Genomic DNA, 16,979 nt, shown 5'->3' on the forward strand with positions numbered 1-16,979 from the left:
CTACGCTCGAGTTCAGAGCAAAGTATACACTGAACACTTCGCACTAATCCCTGTTGACAGAACTAAAGCCAGCAAAGTTCTCAAACGGTACAGCATTCCTCTGAAAATTAATTCACGCCTTATACTAATTGCAAACGTTCTGCAACGAATTGCAGCGTTACGATAGTATAGAAGTATTATTCGTGTTCGCTCAAATGTCCGAATTATTTGACAACTATGATCACACATGCACAGTCGAAGGTAACGCAGGTGGCAGACTTCGATTTATCGGAAGGATACTGGGAAAATACATTCAGCCTATGAAGTACACTAGTTGCAAAACACACGTGCCTAGATACTGAACGTAGCACGAAGGCTGCACGAATATTCATAGGTTTCTTCGATCCACGAGAGAGCGCGCTGAAAAATCTGAAATGGCAGACATTTGAAGTTAGACGACTATCCCGCATAAGCCAATTTAGAAAGTTTCAAGAACCAGTATTAAATGAGGGACCTACGAATATATCACAATCTCTTACGTTACACCCGCATTAGGTCCGCGAAGATAATATTGGACTAATTACAATACAGACAAAGGAATTTAAGCAAGTCATTTTTTTCCGCGAGTGTAATGCGGAGAATCCCTCACAAGTGATACAATATGAAGCATCCCCTGCCATGAACTTCGCGTTGGTTTGCTTAGCGTGTATGTAGAGGTAGACGTGCCTTTGTTGCGGACGGTAATTTACTCCATTTCCGTGTAGGGGGCAACCAGCAACAACAACAGAGGCCAGTGTTTTCCGCAACATGGCCGCAGGCAGCGTTCCCAATTAGCGCTTGCTGGTGGGAGAAGGGTTGGCTGTAAGGTGTGCCACTCACTCGTGCTGTGCGCGCTGGACTGTAGCCGAACCAGAGGGCGTCGAACCCGGGCCGCCAGAGGCCTCATCGCCCGGCCGTTAACTGATTCACGCTTCGAAATAGCAGCCCATCCGGCTCTTGTAGCTCGAAGCCTCTGCTCATCGAAAACGCGTCGCTCCGCTACACTGTTCCGTATAAGGCCAGCACCAGTTCAGTTCTTCCACAACAGAACACAAATTTCACTTACGTCACCAGTACCGATGCCTCTTAGGCCCACTCGGTAATTTACGAATGAACAGGAGACTTTGTGACGAATACGTTCGTCTCCACTGTGATATATCTAATTAATGACTTTTGCAAAAACATATCATCAATGATGATGCAGTGGCGACAGTCTTTTACTACGCAGCGAACATCTTCGTCCAGCTGCTGTGACGTTATCTCTAACGCCACACAGTTATAATTCTAACAAGAAATAGGAAATTAAGCTACATCTGGCCAGATTTTCTACTCTCACGAAGGTTACAATGCCTTACGTGAACCACGTCAAGAACACCACATTATCTTAAGCTGCGCTCCACACCTTGTATAAAAGGCATGTTTTTATGTGCACCACCACACAGCTGCTAAAATTATCGTTATGCTGCAACTAGTTTCGACAAGATGTCATCGTCTGGCAGACCTGGTGTATGGTGCCACATCATTTATCCCAGAAAATCCGTATTGTTCCATAGTTTGCTAAACTGCAATATCTCGATGGATACTGTAGAGTTGGGGCCGTTACTGAATGGATTTATTAGTATAAAAATTTGATTTTTATTTTTCGCTTGATGTTCGTCAGTGCCTTCTGCCTGGCGGCTAGTTGCAGCGTCTCAGTCACGTGGCCCAGAACCGGTCCAAATGGATCTAACCATTATGGGACTTAACATCTGAGGTCATCAGTCCCCTAGAACTTAGAACTACTTAAACCTAACTAACCTAAGGACATCACACACATCCATGCCCGAGGCAGGATTCGAACCTGCGACAGTAGCAGTCGCGCGGTTCCGGACTGAAGCGCCTAGAACCGCACGGCCACCGCGGCCGGCCTCAAGGTACCCTCCGCCAAACACCGCCAGGTGGCTTGCGGAGTATGGATGTAAATGTAGGTGTAGATAGAGGTGTACGGATACTTTTGATCAGTGAGTGTATCTGTAGATGTATATGTACGGCTGTTAGCTTCCGGAGAAAATATCCTGTCATCTTGGTCGCCATATTTATTCACCCAGGCCCGTTTCTTGTAGGAAACAGCGTTCCCCTGCACAACCTTGGAAAACTCACCTTCGAACTTGCGTTTAAAATTCCAGTCGCGAAACGTTGCGTTACCAGATTCGGGAAGTAATCAGAGCGGAGCGCGAAAGGCAGGCACACGCGAGGCCGGCTGCCCCGGGCTATGTGTGTCAATGGCGAAAAAAATGCGGCGTATTTCGGCGGGGAGCTGAGGAGCGGCAGATGGACGGAGGCGCTTCAGACGTGGCTTTTATGCAACGCGCGGGGTGCGCTGAAGGGAAGAGCGGGGCAGCGACCTTCACGAGTGGCCGCGCGTACGGAGGCCGCGGGAGCTCCAGAACATTCCTAATTGTGTGGGAAGCGCCGCCTCTGCTCGTCCAGGCACTGGCTCGCGCACACAGACGTCCGTGCCTTCAGTGTAAACACCCACTGGCAATACACTTTTACTGTATAGTCTATTTATTTCGTAAATTACACTCCAAGATAAAAAAAAATGACGCACCGCGAAGGAATTATCAGAATGGGACGGGAATCGGCAGATGTGAAGTACATGTTCAGAAAAACAAATGATTAAAATTTAACAAAAAATTGATTATTCATTCAAGAGAAATGGCTTCGCGAATTGAGCAAGTCAGCAACGCGTTGGTCCACCTCTGGGTTTGGCATTGATTCCTAGAGCTTTGGATGTCCTCCTGAGGCAAATCGTGCCAAATTCTGTCCAACTGGCGCGTTAGATCGTCAAAATCCCGATATGGTTGGAAGGCCCTGTACATTATTCTCCGAATTTTCTCAACTGGCAGCGTTGCTGGCCAAGATATGGTTTGGCAAGCAAGAAGACACACAGTAGAAACTCTCGACACGTGCGGGAGGGCACTATCTTGCTGAAATGTAAGCACAGGATGCCTTGCTATGAAGGGTTGTCACCGTACCGCTGTGCTCTACGGGTGCTGCGAATGACAACCAAAGGGGTCCTGCTATGAAAAGAAATGGCACCCCAGACCATCACACCTGGTTGTCGGGACGTATGGCGAATGGCAGTCAGGTTGGTATCCCACCATTGTCGGGGGCGATTCCACGCACGTCTGCGCTGGTCTTCGGGGCTCAGTTCGAAGCGGGACTCATCACCGAAGACAATTCTTTTCCAGTCAATGTGATTCCAGGCCGAATATGGGTCTGGAGACTCCCTGGACGGTGGTGGGATACCAACATGACAGTCGCTCGCCATACGGTCTGACAACTACGAGTAATGCTAAGGGGTACCATTTCCTTTCATAGCAAGACCCCTTGGGTTGTCATCCGCAGCACCCTTAAAGCACAGCAGTACATCGACGGTATTCTACGGCCCATTTTGTTGCCCTTCATGGCAAGTAATGCTGGGCTTGTGTTTCGGCGAGACAATGACCGCCCGTACATGACGATAGTTTCTACTGCTTGTCTTCGTGCTTGATAAACCCTGCCTTGGCCAGAAAAGTCGCCAGTTTTTCTCCCCAACTGAGGGCGTTTGCAAACTTATGGGTAGGGCACTCCAACCAGCTCGGAATTTTGACGATCTAACAAGCCAGTTGGACAGAATTTGTCACAATATCCCTCTGGAGGATAAGTCTGTCAATGAATGACAAGCCGAATGATCGATTGAATAAGGGCCAGAGGTGGACTAACGCGTTACTGATTTGCACAGTTTGTGAAACCCTTTCTCTTGAACAAGTCATATAAGCTCAGTTTGACTCGAAGCCTACACTGATTAGAGTTGTTGTTGCTGCCAGAGGGGGCAGCTGTAGGTGCTACATTTCGCACCCTGTACACCTTCTAATCACTCTCAAATTTAGTCTTGTATTCTTCCTATTGCACTATATAGTACGCAAAATTTCGATATTTGGTACTCTTCGCGGAGTTGCAGTCTTAATGGCAAGCAGTGACCAACTTTTTAGAAACTTGATGAGATCGTAGCTGCGTAAAAATACAAGTTAATTATTAGAAGAAAGGTTAGAACAGCAAGAAGTCGCTGTTAATGTTGTTAAGAAAAAACGGAACCATTACCGGCTTGTAAACGACAGTTTGACTGTCAGACAGAGTTTCACATGTATAACTGCGTTTATCTTATGCTGTACATGCGATGTCGGACCTTTTTCGCTGAGGAGAAAGTTCCTTAGGATGCTGATGCCAACGAGATGAGAGAAATCGAAGGATCACACTCTGTGTAGAGTGGCTGTGGTATGAATTAGGATGCTCCAGCAGGAGCTCAACAACACTCGAGGGCAGCAGTGCGGGGGCGGAGCTGTGAGTGCCAGCCGGTGTGCACCTGAAGGCCGCAAAGCGGACTAGAAAGTAGCTGTGCGACAGCAGGCGGTTTTGAAACGCAGCCTCCGCGTCGCCAGCATGAAAATCGCGGACTGCGGCATACCAGCCCGCCTGCACTGCTGTCGCACACTTAGCAACCCTGTTCCGTTTACATAACAATGGCTCCTCGTACCGTTTTGCCTGTTGTCGTACGAAGGCTGTCGGCATGGCGTCGGTAAGCGTTACGACGCGTCGGTTGCTAACAAGCCGGCGCATAGGTAAGTCACCGCACTAGTAGTCGTAGGACTGGAATTCAAATCGCTGTCCAGCTATCTCGACTTTCCTAAGTGGCTTAAGGTGAATGCAAGGATCCTTCCCTTTAAAAGGACATGAGCGATTTATTTTGTCTTTCTGGGTCGGTCCAAGATTATGTTCCGCCTCTAAACACATTGTTGTCGGCTGTGCGTTAGGCTAAAACCTTCCATCCTTGCGTAGTTTCAGGTTCCACACACGCTGCAGAAGCTCTGCTATGGAAACCATAACCCCTACGTCCCATTCAGGTACATCCTGTATTGATCTCACTGGAGTAAAGTGGACTTCGTTCAAGCCCTCTCGCCTAGGATAGTTGTTACTGATAAAGGGGTCGAAAACATGTAATCTTATTGGGTGTCATACATGCTTTGTAGCTTGAAGTACGATTTGCCTCTATTTATCTGTTACTGTTAATAAAAATACACTTAGTTATCATTGTTTAAACAATCACAGTATTTCTCCAGATCCACACTCCTTACAGAAACAACAAAAATAAAACATTTGTTTATTTAACCTGATCTGATTGATGCCACCAGGCCCTGGCTTACATCGGACCAGGGTTTCACACACATAATGTACCCTTGTATACATTATAGTTACCTAAGAAGAAACAAACCAATTTGACAAGTAGTATTGAAATGATTTGAGCACCTGAAGCGCCTGTGTGAATAAATTATACTAAGTATGAACTAATGAAGTTAATACTGGCAGTAATTGTATTACTGCAGCTGCTGCCAGTAATAGTGATAATAGTAAAAATAAGAATAATAATGTAAATAATGACAACAATAATAATGATAGTGGCAGATATAAGAAGAATTTATAAATGTACAAAACAGATTTTTTCTGATATAACGAGTTCTGGGGAAACGAAATTTAAGGAGACTGCATCGGCTAAGAATACTGGGAAATGAGAAAGATCGGGTTGAAAACAGGGATGTACAAGGGTAACGAATGAGCACAGGGACAACTGCAATCCTTGTTACTTCAGTAGATATGTCTTTAACCGTCTTCTGAAGATGGAGATGTTATTCAGCTCTCTAATATGTGAGAGGCTATTTCAGAGTCGGGTTCCTGCTACTGAGAAGGACTTCGAGTAAGTGGCTGGACTGTGGAGTGGGATAAAAAGGATTTTGCTCTGATGGGAGCGGGTGTTTCTGCCTTGTTCGGATAAGAGCGTTAAGGTCGAAGAGAGACGTAATGGACACTGTTCATTGATAAGGCAGCAGAGAAGACACATCGCTGTAATCAATAGTTGGAAGTATACAAGCTGAAACACCTAAAACTTGTAGCACAAACACTCCTAAAATAAAAGGTGTTACTGATGTGCTTCTTCCACAGAAATGAAGTGTAACTAGGGTCCCGCAATTGCAGCGCATAACACAGAGTTTAATAATCACTAGACTGTGTATTTATTTCACAATGTCACATTTTTTAGGTGGAACAGTGACCTTTAGTATTCACAGAATAAAAACATGGAAAATCGGATGTAAGTGCCTTCATCGTCGAAGGGACATTAAGCCCTAGCCTTCCTTCCACTGACTAGGCATACCGCCACAAAGAAACAAAGTGACCTATACGTAAAAGATTTTTTGTTATGTGTTTCAGCGACAGGTCACACAACTACAATCATTATCGGTTTGATATTATTAACAGGCCATCGCTAGATGATCTGTTTAAAAACAAAAACAAAATCAGTGGACAGGAGAGGGAGTAATATAATAAAACACTAAATTATTAATAAAACTAAGTTTTGCACTCAACTATACGCGCTTGAGTACGTTTAATTGTGGCTCTTCAACTGAACAACTGAACAATGTGAACAAATCACCATTCTCATCGTTGGAGTTGATGGCTATGAAAGAGTGTAAAGCTGGTAAATCTTAAATGACAAATATGAGAGGAAAATATTCATAGTAAACATACATTGTGGGAGAAAGTGTTCTCAAACTAAATACTAGTAATAAAATTACTTCAGATTTCTTGAAAATAAGCTACACGTCCACTATAAGCACATGCAGACGCGATCAGTGAGTAGCAATCTGGTAGCTGACTGTCGCAAGTGTACGCTAAATAGCCAGAATGAATCAATTACTAAATTAAACTACTACAGGGCGGTGCAAAATGAAATTGGCCCGGAAAGTATTTGATGAAGCTTAAGATAGGCAACCTACCTTACAGCATCCGCTGTCTTGGATAATGTAATTTGCGTTCCTACTTTAAACGAGCACCAAGTATTTCTCAGACCAGTTTTATTTTCTCCGGCCTTTGATAGGAACATGCGACCCGTCAGAAAAAGGAACTCCAACAAAGCAAAAGGCAAAAAACAGAGAGAAGAGAGATCATAATAGATCAGAAAGTATATCGATAAAGGCTTTGTTACAGATATCGCTTATTCATTTAACAACTGCTGTAGGTATTTCTGCTCGTTGACAACATTTTCACGAATTACATTTGTACCAGTCTACTGAACACGAGAAACGACAACTTTTCTGAAGTGGTGTATGCAAACGATAACAGTAGTATTTTAATTAATAGTCTCAGTTATCTCTGTCAGTTCTTACTTGACTCACGCAAGTCCAGAATCTAACAGGAAACTCTTTTTCCTTCCTGTGCAGGCCGAGCCGTGCCAACGGCGACAATAACATGGTTGCGACGAGCGTGGTCGAGAGAGGGAGCGACTGCGAAGTGGTCACGGTGTCGGTCGGCGGCTACGCCAATGAGGCATTCAAAGACGACGGCGACATCGGCGCGACCCCCGTGAAGCCGCCTCCAGGGAAGACCAAAGCCGAGGAGGCGGCGGGGGATGGGCCGCCGGGCCTGGGGCCTGACGGCAAGGTGCGCATGTCGCCCAAGGAGAAGTGGCGCATCCTCAAGAACATCGCCGCCGTCAGCCTCGCCTTCATGGTCCAGTTCACCGCCTTCCAGGTAACTGCCTATCCTAACAGGAGGGTACTCCACATTACTGCACAGAGTAGAATCTTTAGAAGCAGTTTCCTTTCATTTCATTTATTGCAAAATTACGGACTTGTTGCCTAATATTGTAAGAACATACCGCACATTTTACAATTTTTCATTTGCCGACATAAACTGTTCCTTAATCCAAGCAAGTATTGTCTCGAACAATAAAAAATTGAAGTAATAATAATGAGTTACGAAGCAATATTGACGAAAACAGAACTTGTTGAATAAGTATATTAGTAATTTCTTGAAACTGAAGGAAGTTTAAAGATGATAGGAAATATCTGAGCGGAGTTGTACATTCCCACCACCAAAGTTCAGTGTCGTCAGAGGACTGTATCTGGGGAGAGGGAGGGGGAGATACCTCGGAAAGACATCTTGTCACCCATCTACTGGTGGTTCCTGTTATTACTACGCTATATGCTATAACTTATATGCCTATATCTACTGTACATGTTTTACGTGATTCTCGGTACAATAATCCGTCACGGTTTACGTGCTGGGTGATTTCGTCAAGCAAATTGTCGTCATCATCGACTGTATTGTCGCTTGCGTCAGTTTCGCCATCTTTCTTTGATGTGTCTGTGATGTTGATTATTTATTGTGTCCTGAGTTTCATGCGAGGTCTGTTTTGTCTTCTCTTATGACTGAAGATTGAGTCTGCCGTACTGTCGAATTCTTTCCGCGCTGTTTCATCTCCTGTAGCGCTGTACAAATGCGCGGATGTGTGTTCTAGTCTTCTGGCCTCTGAGAGAAGCGTGCAGTGTATTACCATGTGTTCCGGGGAAAGTCTCTCCCCACAAGTACATTCTTTCCTTCTGCTGTGATGTAAACGCTTTGCTTAGGGATCATCTCGAGTCAGGAACTGAGTAACTGCCTGTGTCGATATGTCTTATTCCCAACAGTTACCTGATGATGGGAAAAAAGTTATATATTCTCCGGCTCTTATCACTGCTATCCCATTTCCTTTGACAGCTATCTGACCGCCGCCTCTTTAGAGGGCGTTTGTCTCTTATTTCTTCCCCTGTTATGGTGGTTATCTTGTCCAGTCTCACCTTCTTGAGTCTATAAGGTAGTTTCACAAGACCACACACAGAGCTTAAAATAATGTGGTCCGGAAAGAACGCGATAGCCTGAGCAGCAAAATTCTTTGCCTTCGCGTAACAGCTTTTTTGCTTAATAAGCAGTGCCCTACCGTTTCCTTCTTCCACGCTGTGCTGATCAACCACCTGTGTAACACTGTATTTTCTTCTTCTTCTGTTTTTCGTTTGGCCAGTTACAGACGTGGTTTCGCCTCGGTGTCTGGTTTGATGTCTTTTGCCTTCAGTTATGCAGGAATGAAGAGACACGCACAGAATAGAATAGCGTGGAGAGCTGCAGCAAACCAGTCTTCGGACTGAACACCGCCACAATATCCTCCCAAAATATCTTCATTCTTTTTCTTCCGCTCGTCTGATCATTTCTCGCCACTCGTCTTTATAAGTTTCTCAGTGAATCTGAGCTTTATCACAAGTGTTCCAAAGGTCTAACAATTTGTTATCTGCATCTACACTCAGAAAGCCACCATATGGTTTGTAGTTGGGTGTACTTTGTGTACTACTTCCCTCATTTCCCGTTCCAATTGCGAATGGAGTGCGGGAAGAACCAGTTGGTAAGTCTTTGTGTGAGCTCGAATTCTTCTTTGATGATCTGTTTGCAAGATATACATAAGAGGAAGCAATATATTGAATGACCCTTCTAACAACGTACAGTCTCGGAATTTTAACAATAAACCATACAAACATCGCTCTTATATTCCGTACACTCTTACATTGTCCATTAGGCGATAGCGTGGAACTGTATCCAACGCCTTTCGGAAGACAGGGAAGATGCGTCAGTCTGGGCAACGGTATATACTGCCTTTCTGAGTTCCGAGGACGTGTATAGCGAGCTGGCTTGTTACCGAAATTTCTACACTCGTGACTTTCGGTTTCTAGAACGTAAACGTATTTCAAAATTCTACAAAGCACTAGTTACGTTTGTAAAATTCATATCCTCTAACTCTCACCTAGTTCCTCCTGACAAGCTGATTTTGCCGTTCTTCGTGTTGAGTCTACTCTTGTCCATTCTGTAAATATGGCCATGGAATTTTTTGCGACTTTACATTGTCGTTCTATAGCTATAGTCTCTGCTGCAAGTAGTGCTTTCGCTAAAAGAACTGTCTTGTAATTTCCCACCGTATTAAATTCTTTTTGTGTTATAGTGGTTTCACATGAATAAATGCTTTTTGAAGTTTGATGGCCCGTCCTTTTACCCTTTTGTGCGTTCCTGGTGGCAGTTCGATAACTCAAGGTTTTTGAGGGAAGATACCTGTAAAATTGTCTCATATTCAATCTTTAATGGAACTTTCTTACAGTTTTGGTGCAACTTTTCCAAGTAATTTGTTTTCTGGTTAGGTTTCTTGTGTAGTTTTTCTGTGACATATTTACTTTCTTTCTCAGTCTTAGAGAAAACTGCTAAATTATCAGCGATTATTTTATGACTTTGTTCAGAGGTAAGTTAAACAGAAGATGGAGAAGCACCGTTTATAAAATTTCTTTAATTTTTAAGTCTGCTTTACATATCACCTACCCTTGTTACCTCTAAGAGCCAACGTTCGCCGAGTGTGAAGTTGTGTCGCCACGGTTCAATATAGTCTCACAAGCAACTAAATCAGAGGTATCCGCTGTGTTGGAGGGAGTAGGTTCCTGTCACCACGGCGAACGTAACAGACGGACATGTCATACGACTGATGTATCACTAGACCTTATAGTAGCCATCGGACTCCAGACGACTTATACAAGCGATCTCAGCTGATTTTGTCGTGGTCGGATGGAGCACGCCTGGCGCATGGGAAACCCTCTCCTACGTCGCAGAGGCACTCACATGTACAAATGCCATCGTTCCAAGGGTCTGCCATGAATAGGTCTATTCGAGGAGAACCGTCTCCGCGAAAGAGACGTGGAGAACATCGTGTTGATAATGGGGGTAAATTGTAAAAGAGAGTAGACGAACTATAGTGGGGTAATCCACTCACCAATTGACGTTGAACAACTAGATCCAGTGACCAACCAAATTATAGAGAACTACCCCTTCACTATGGGGTCTAATACATCACACCACATGTGTACGTTAGTTTATCATAATTCACATAACACAGAGATTAGAATGGAGACAGGAACGCTGCCGTCGGACCCTAGAAATATAGAAGAAGGTCATCTAGACTGAACAGTCGCATTACATGCCGATGGTAGGGTACAAGAACGCCCAAAATAGACTCGTGGTCAGAGTTCTCGATTGCCAATAGAGGGCGTTTCAAATTACATGACATGACTCTCGATACGCCTATCAACAATATTCTGTTTCTGGATAATCCTTTCAGCTGTGTTACTGATGGAATTTAATTCACACAATCGATTTCGAAATTACACAATTTCATTGTCAGACGTGCTTGTGGCAGCCCAACTCATGTTCAGGTTTAGATTGTGTTGGGTTGCCTCAAGCGCATCTGAAGATGAAATGATATACTTTCGAATTCGATCATATGAATTATATACCATCAATAAAAAAGCTGAATGGATCGCCCAGTAATAGTGCGTTGATGAAATACAGGTGAACACCCCTAAGGTTCCGTCCATGAAAAACGAAGATGTATCAAACCATAACGTTTTTCACCGTTTCTCAACACCAACAACACAGAAACCAACTGGATCGTATCACCTGTATCCTTTTGCTACTCTGCAGCGACACCTTTCCATTCTAAAATAACGAGTTCCAGCCAAGATGGCGTCTTGCAGAATGGCCGCCATGTCGGTAACATAGCCTCCCAGGTTTCCCATCTCTCCAACTTCATTCAACTTGACTGCAAATTTCTGTTAATCCACTTGTTTTTGTTTTAGAAGAGTACTTCTCACTTATGGACTACCCTGTATTTCATGATTGAACCACGAATCCAGTCTAGACTGCTAGTGTAACGCACGCAATGCGGGTCCGCAGGGCACGGCGAACCTGCAGAGCTCGATCAACTCGAAGGACGGCCTGGGCACGGTGTCGCTGTCGGCCATCTACGCGGCCATCGTACTGTCGTGCATGCTGGTGCCCACGTTCGTCATCAAGAGGCTGACGGTCAAGTGGACGCTGTGCCTGTCCATGCTGTGCTACGCGCCCTACATCGCGGCGCAGTTCTACCCGCGCTTCTACACGCTGGTGCCGGCCGGCGTGCTGCTGGGTCTGGGCGCCGCGCCCATGTGGGCCTCAAAGGCCACCTACCTCACGCAGGTGGGCGGCATCTACGCCAAGATCACCGACCAGGCCATCGACGCCATCGTCGTCCGGTTCTTCGGCTTCTTCTTCCTCGCCTGGCAGACGGCCGAGCTCTGGGGCAACCTCATCTCGTCTCTAGGTGAGTCTCATATCGCCCACGTTTCAATCATCTATTTGGTTTGAGCAATGTATTTCTATGAGGATCATCATCATTATCACTACCGCCACCACCATACCTCCCATCATCACAACCACCGTCCCAACCACCAGCACCATTTTGTCATCTTCATTATCACAGGCATCATCTCCTGTCTCCAGCCATCCTGATTTAGGTTTTCCGTGATTTCCCTAAACCGTTTCAGGCAAATGCCGGGATGGTTCCTTTGAAAGGGCACGGCCGATTTCCTTCCCCATCCTTCCCTAACCCGAGCTTGCGCTCCGTCTCTAATGACCTCGTTGTCGACGGGCATCATCATCATCATCATCATCATCAAAAACAACGACAACTACTACTACTAATACGAGTAGTAATACTTCAGAATAACCAAAGGAATTATAGTGATTAAAAACACTCGTATCATATCCAGTATGAGTGTGGTTCAATTGTCCATCCAGTCATATACACTATCTGCTCAATATTATTCGGACACCTTTTACTGGACGTTAATACGTAGTGCGTCCAGCCTCCGTTTTTATGGCGTCTGTTGAGTTATTGCAACTCATTCTTTCTCGCGAGCCGAAGCCAGGGAAGGCAGTGATGCTGTATGCTGGGGTCTGGAACGAAGTCGAAGTCCTAGCGCATCACAAAGTTGTTGGAGTGAGTTCGAAACGCGACTCTGGGCAGCTTAGTCCATTTCACGAGTGTTATTGTCCACAAACCATTGCCTCACAAATGCTGTATGACTGGGTGCGTGTTGTGCTGATACCAACAGTCGCTGTCTCCAGACTGTTCCTCTACTGTCTGCAGTACACAATGCTGTAAAATATATTCACATCCTTCTGCTTTTAGCGTTTTGTTAAACAGAATAAGGGAACCACGCCCTAACTACGAAATAACATCCACATACCGCAACACCATCTCCACCATACTTCACAGTTGACACTTCACATGGTGGCAGACGTAATGTTCTCCAGGCACTCCCCAAACCCAAGCACTTCCATCGTATTGTCACAGGATACAACGTGATTCATTACTCCAAATCACTCGTTTCCGGTCATTCACTATTCAGTGGAGCCGCTTTTTACACCATCTCAAGCGCCGCAGAAATATATGGTCTTGGTCTACCTGTGGCTCTTCCTTCACGTTTCCACTTCACAGTCATGTCGCTAACAGTCTACTTGGATTAGCTGTAGAAGGGCTGAAATGTCCCTGATGGATTTGTTACTGAGGTGACATGCAATGACTAGTCCATGTTCGAGCTCAATGAGATCTCCTGACCGACACGATCAGCTCTTACTGCTTCTCTACTGACAATACAGTACACCCTGCCTCCTTTTATACTGGCAGGTACGCTTCTCGTAACATCTAGAGCTCAATTCGATATTACGTTCGGAGGTCTGGATAATTTTGATCAGATAGTGTGTTTGTACATTTTTTTTAAATCACTTGGCTGAAGAGCAGTAATACGGCTCCTGCGAGCTCACCCCTCGATTCAGAGGTAATGAAACGATCAACAAGTAAAAAGAAGGCTAAGTCAAAAACGTGGCTTGGTATAATAAAAGTTCACGGAAGTAGCTGCTTTATTTCTTCAAGTACTGAAGTAAGGAAGATTAGGAGTTAACGTCTCGTTGACCGAGATCGTTACAGACGGAGCATGAGCTCCGAATGTGGCACGAAATCAGCCTCTTCTTTTCAAAAGAAACCATCCCAGCATTTGATTTAAGCAATTGAGGAGGAACCACGATAAACTCAAATCTAGATGGTCATGTTCTCGAATCAGAGTTCAGTGTATTACCACTGCATCACTTCGGTCGGCCGATTAATGAAATCTACATTGATGGAATAAATCCCACACCAAAATGTAATTAATGTAGAGAAATGAAATTTCTGGAATACATTTGTCAAGGAACGTATTTAAACGTTTAACATTGCCAGATCAGAGGTTAATGTAAGCGCGAAGTAAGCCATTGCAAATGTGAAATGCTGGTACATTAATAACCGGTGTAATTGCCAGAATATTTAACGGAAGCATACAAACGTGCATGCATTGTGCTGTACAGGAGTTGTCGTCCTATGATGTCCTGTGTGTGCGAGATCGGAGGCAGATGTGGTGATAGAGCAGGCCAAGGCAATTTGTCGACACTCTGTATGGCATGTTGGATTACAACAGCGGTATGTGGGCGAGCGTTATCCTGTTCGAAAGCACCCCCTGGAATGCTGTTCATGAACGGCGCCACAAAATGTCGATCCACCAGATTGGCGTACAAATTTGCAGGCAGGCTGCGTGGGGTAATAAAGAGAGTGTTCCTGCTGTCATACGAAATCTCACCTAGACCATAACTCCAGGTGTAGGTTCAATGTGTCTAGCATGCAGACAGGTTGGTTGCAGCCCGTCATCTGGCCTTCTTCTAACCAACATACGGCTATCACTGGCACCGAGGCAGAACCAGCTTCCATCAGACAACACAACAGACCCTGCTCTCTAATGAACTCTCGCTTGACACCACTGAACTCGCAAATTGTGGTGGTTTGGGATCATTGGAATGCACGCTACAGGGTGTCTGTCTCGGAGCTGTCCCCGAAGTAACCGATTTGTAACAGTTCGTTGTGTCACTATAGTGCCAACTATTGCTCAGATGACTGATTCAGATGCAGTGGGATGTGCCAGAGCCGCACGGCGAACACGATGGTCATCCCTCTCGGATGTGCCCCGTCGCTGTCCAGAGTGCGGTCCTCATGCGACTGTACGTTCTCGTGACCACCGCTGCCACCAATCATGTGCAGTGGTTGCATTCCTGCACAGTCTTTCTGCAATATCGCAGAAGAAACTCAACCTTCTCATAGACCTATTACATGACCTCGCTCAAACTCAGTGAGGTGATGATAATGGCGTCTTTGTCGCCTTAAAAGCATTCTTTACTAATATCAATTCACGACGTCCAATCTCAAAAGTAACTCACGCTCACGACCATTACACCGTTATTTAATGAAACCTGATTTGCAGCCTCATAGTAACGGTACTAGCGCAACTCCTATGCGGCTGACGCGGAATTTCAATAGGCATCATCTTTCAGATGAAGAAACACGCCTACCATCTTTTATTCACGTCGCACGACTCCTTGGTGTTGCGCTTTTTTTCCGTCAATGTACTATGTTTGATTGGCAACGCAAGGAAGCTTGATTGTGATCAATGGACCCGTTACTCCATTCAGGAATATCTGTCAATGGCAGGGCGGCTGGGCGCCGCGCTCGGTAGGCGGTGAACGGGCTCGTGCCCGGCGCCTGCCGCGATCTGGGCTCGTGTGATGTAGCGTCGGCTCGGCTCGTAAGGCAAGCAGCAGCCGGCAGCCGGCACGCTCTGCTGCACGCGCTAACAGCCCCACACCCGACCGCTGCCAAGGCCGGCCTCATAACTCTGACGAGCGGCCCCGACGGCCCGCTTACAAATACGCGCCAAGGTGTTCCCTTCACACCCCACCCTCCACGGGCTCTTCAGCTCACTTGCAGGGGGCGGTCAAAAACAGGGAAATACCGAAAACACCACACATTACATGCCCAATAAGGAGTGGGAAAACTGTTCCAATTCATAACATGTCCCAGTCGTCTCAGAATGGATAAATACAGATCCTATTTGGTCATCAAGTGAATTTTATACTATTCTTCCGCCAGCCAGAGTGGCTGAGCGGTTCTAGGCTCTAGAGTATGGAACCGTGCGACCGCTACGGTCGCAGATTCGAATCCTGCCGTGGGCATGGATGTGTGTGATGTCCTTAGGTTAGTTAGGTTTAACTAGGTCTAAGTTCTAGGGGACTGATGACCTTAGCAGTTAAGTCCCAAAGTGCTCAGAGCCATTTTTTTTTACAAAGCTATGCTTTTATTTTATTAGTATACTATACGCTACATTACATTACAATAATGTACGCAATAACAAGACTGTTAGACTACTGTGTCACTTAATCACAGTCTTTGCTGAGTACCGCCTACCAGCTTCTCGATAAGAGTTCTATGCCTGTCTGTGGAACTGTTGTGGTTTCGAGTTGATGATATCGGTTAGCCAATTGCTAAGAGAAGCTTAATCATAAAACACTTCTTGAAAATAGAAGTTAAAAAGGTTGTATGTGCCAGATTTCACATTTGTCAGGAGAAACAAAATACAATTTATCATTTTTGTAGATAACTTACTTGTACCCAAAAAATTGAGAAGGTATTCTGATACCACAGAATTATGCTGCTCAAATCAACATTGCAAAACGAGAAAATAATTAATGTATTAAGAACGTTCTATGTGGGAGTTGGCTGGACCTAAGGGCGAATAAGAAAGTATTTAAATTTCCTGATAGATTAAAACTGTGTGCTGAGCCGGGACTCTACCCCGGGAACTTTGCAAGTCAGAGTTTGTTTAGAGTACGCTGCAGAAATTTCGATTGGAAGCCGTTACAAATACTCCACGTCGTTCCGAACTCTCCCTATGCGATTTCCGTATTTTCGGAGACCTGATGAAAGACATTCTTGGCCGTCAAGGTGGTTCGAAGAAGTGCTCGCTTGGATACAATCATGGTTTCGCAGGCAACTGGAAACATTTTTCCGTGAAAGCATTGACCATCTTGTCTTACAGAGGGATAACAAGTTCATGTACTTTTTTCCATCCGCCTCGTTTTCAGTTTACTGCCCTTATAAAAGCTGAGATTACCCTTTACTAGATAGAAGACTATTCGTAAAGGCTGAAACTGTGTACCTGCAAAACTTTTAAGATGGTTGAAATTGAGTTTATGATTCGTAAAATTACCTGGAAAAATGAACTGACATTGAGGTTTTACAGAACAACTGACGTAGTCTGCGAGATTTTTCTTTGTCACATAAAGCATTAGACGCTACCATGCAG

At 45.0% G+C, this 16,979-nt stretch overlaps 1 protein-coding gene across 1 annotated transcript in view; it reads left to right on the plus strand.

Annotated features, from left to right (window-relative positions):
• Positions 1-16,979, plus strand: part of LOC126187825 (UNC93-like protein) — a 224,978-nt gene that overhangs the window by 152,504 nt on the left and 55,495 nt on the right. The window contains exons 2-3 of the mRNA XM_049929122.1: positions 7,314-7,623; positions 11,671-12,076. Of these exons, the coding sequence (XP_049785079.1) occupies positions 7,342-7,623; positions 11,671-12,076 (688 nt within the window). The 5' untranslated portion in view covers positions 7,314-7,341. The remainder of the gene's footprint in view (positions 1-7,313; positions 7,624-11,670; positions 12,077-16,979) is intronic.

The sequence above is a fragment of the Schistocerca cancellata genome, chromosome 5 (assembly GCF_023864275.1).
Source record: "Schistocerca cancellata isolate TAMUIC-IGC-003103 chromosome 5, iqSchCanc2.1, whole genome shotgun sequence".
NCBI classification, from domain to species: Eukaryota; Metazoa; Arthropoda; class Insecta; order Orthoptera; family Acrididae; genus Schistocerca; species Schistocerca cancellata.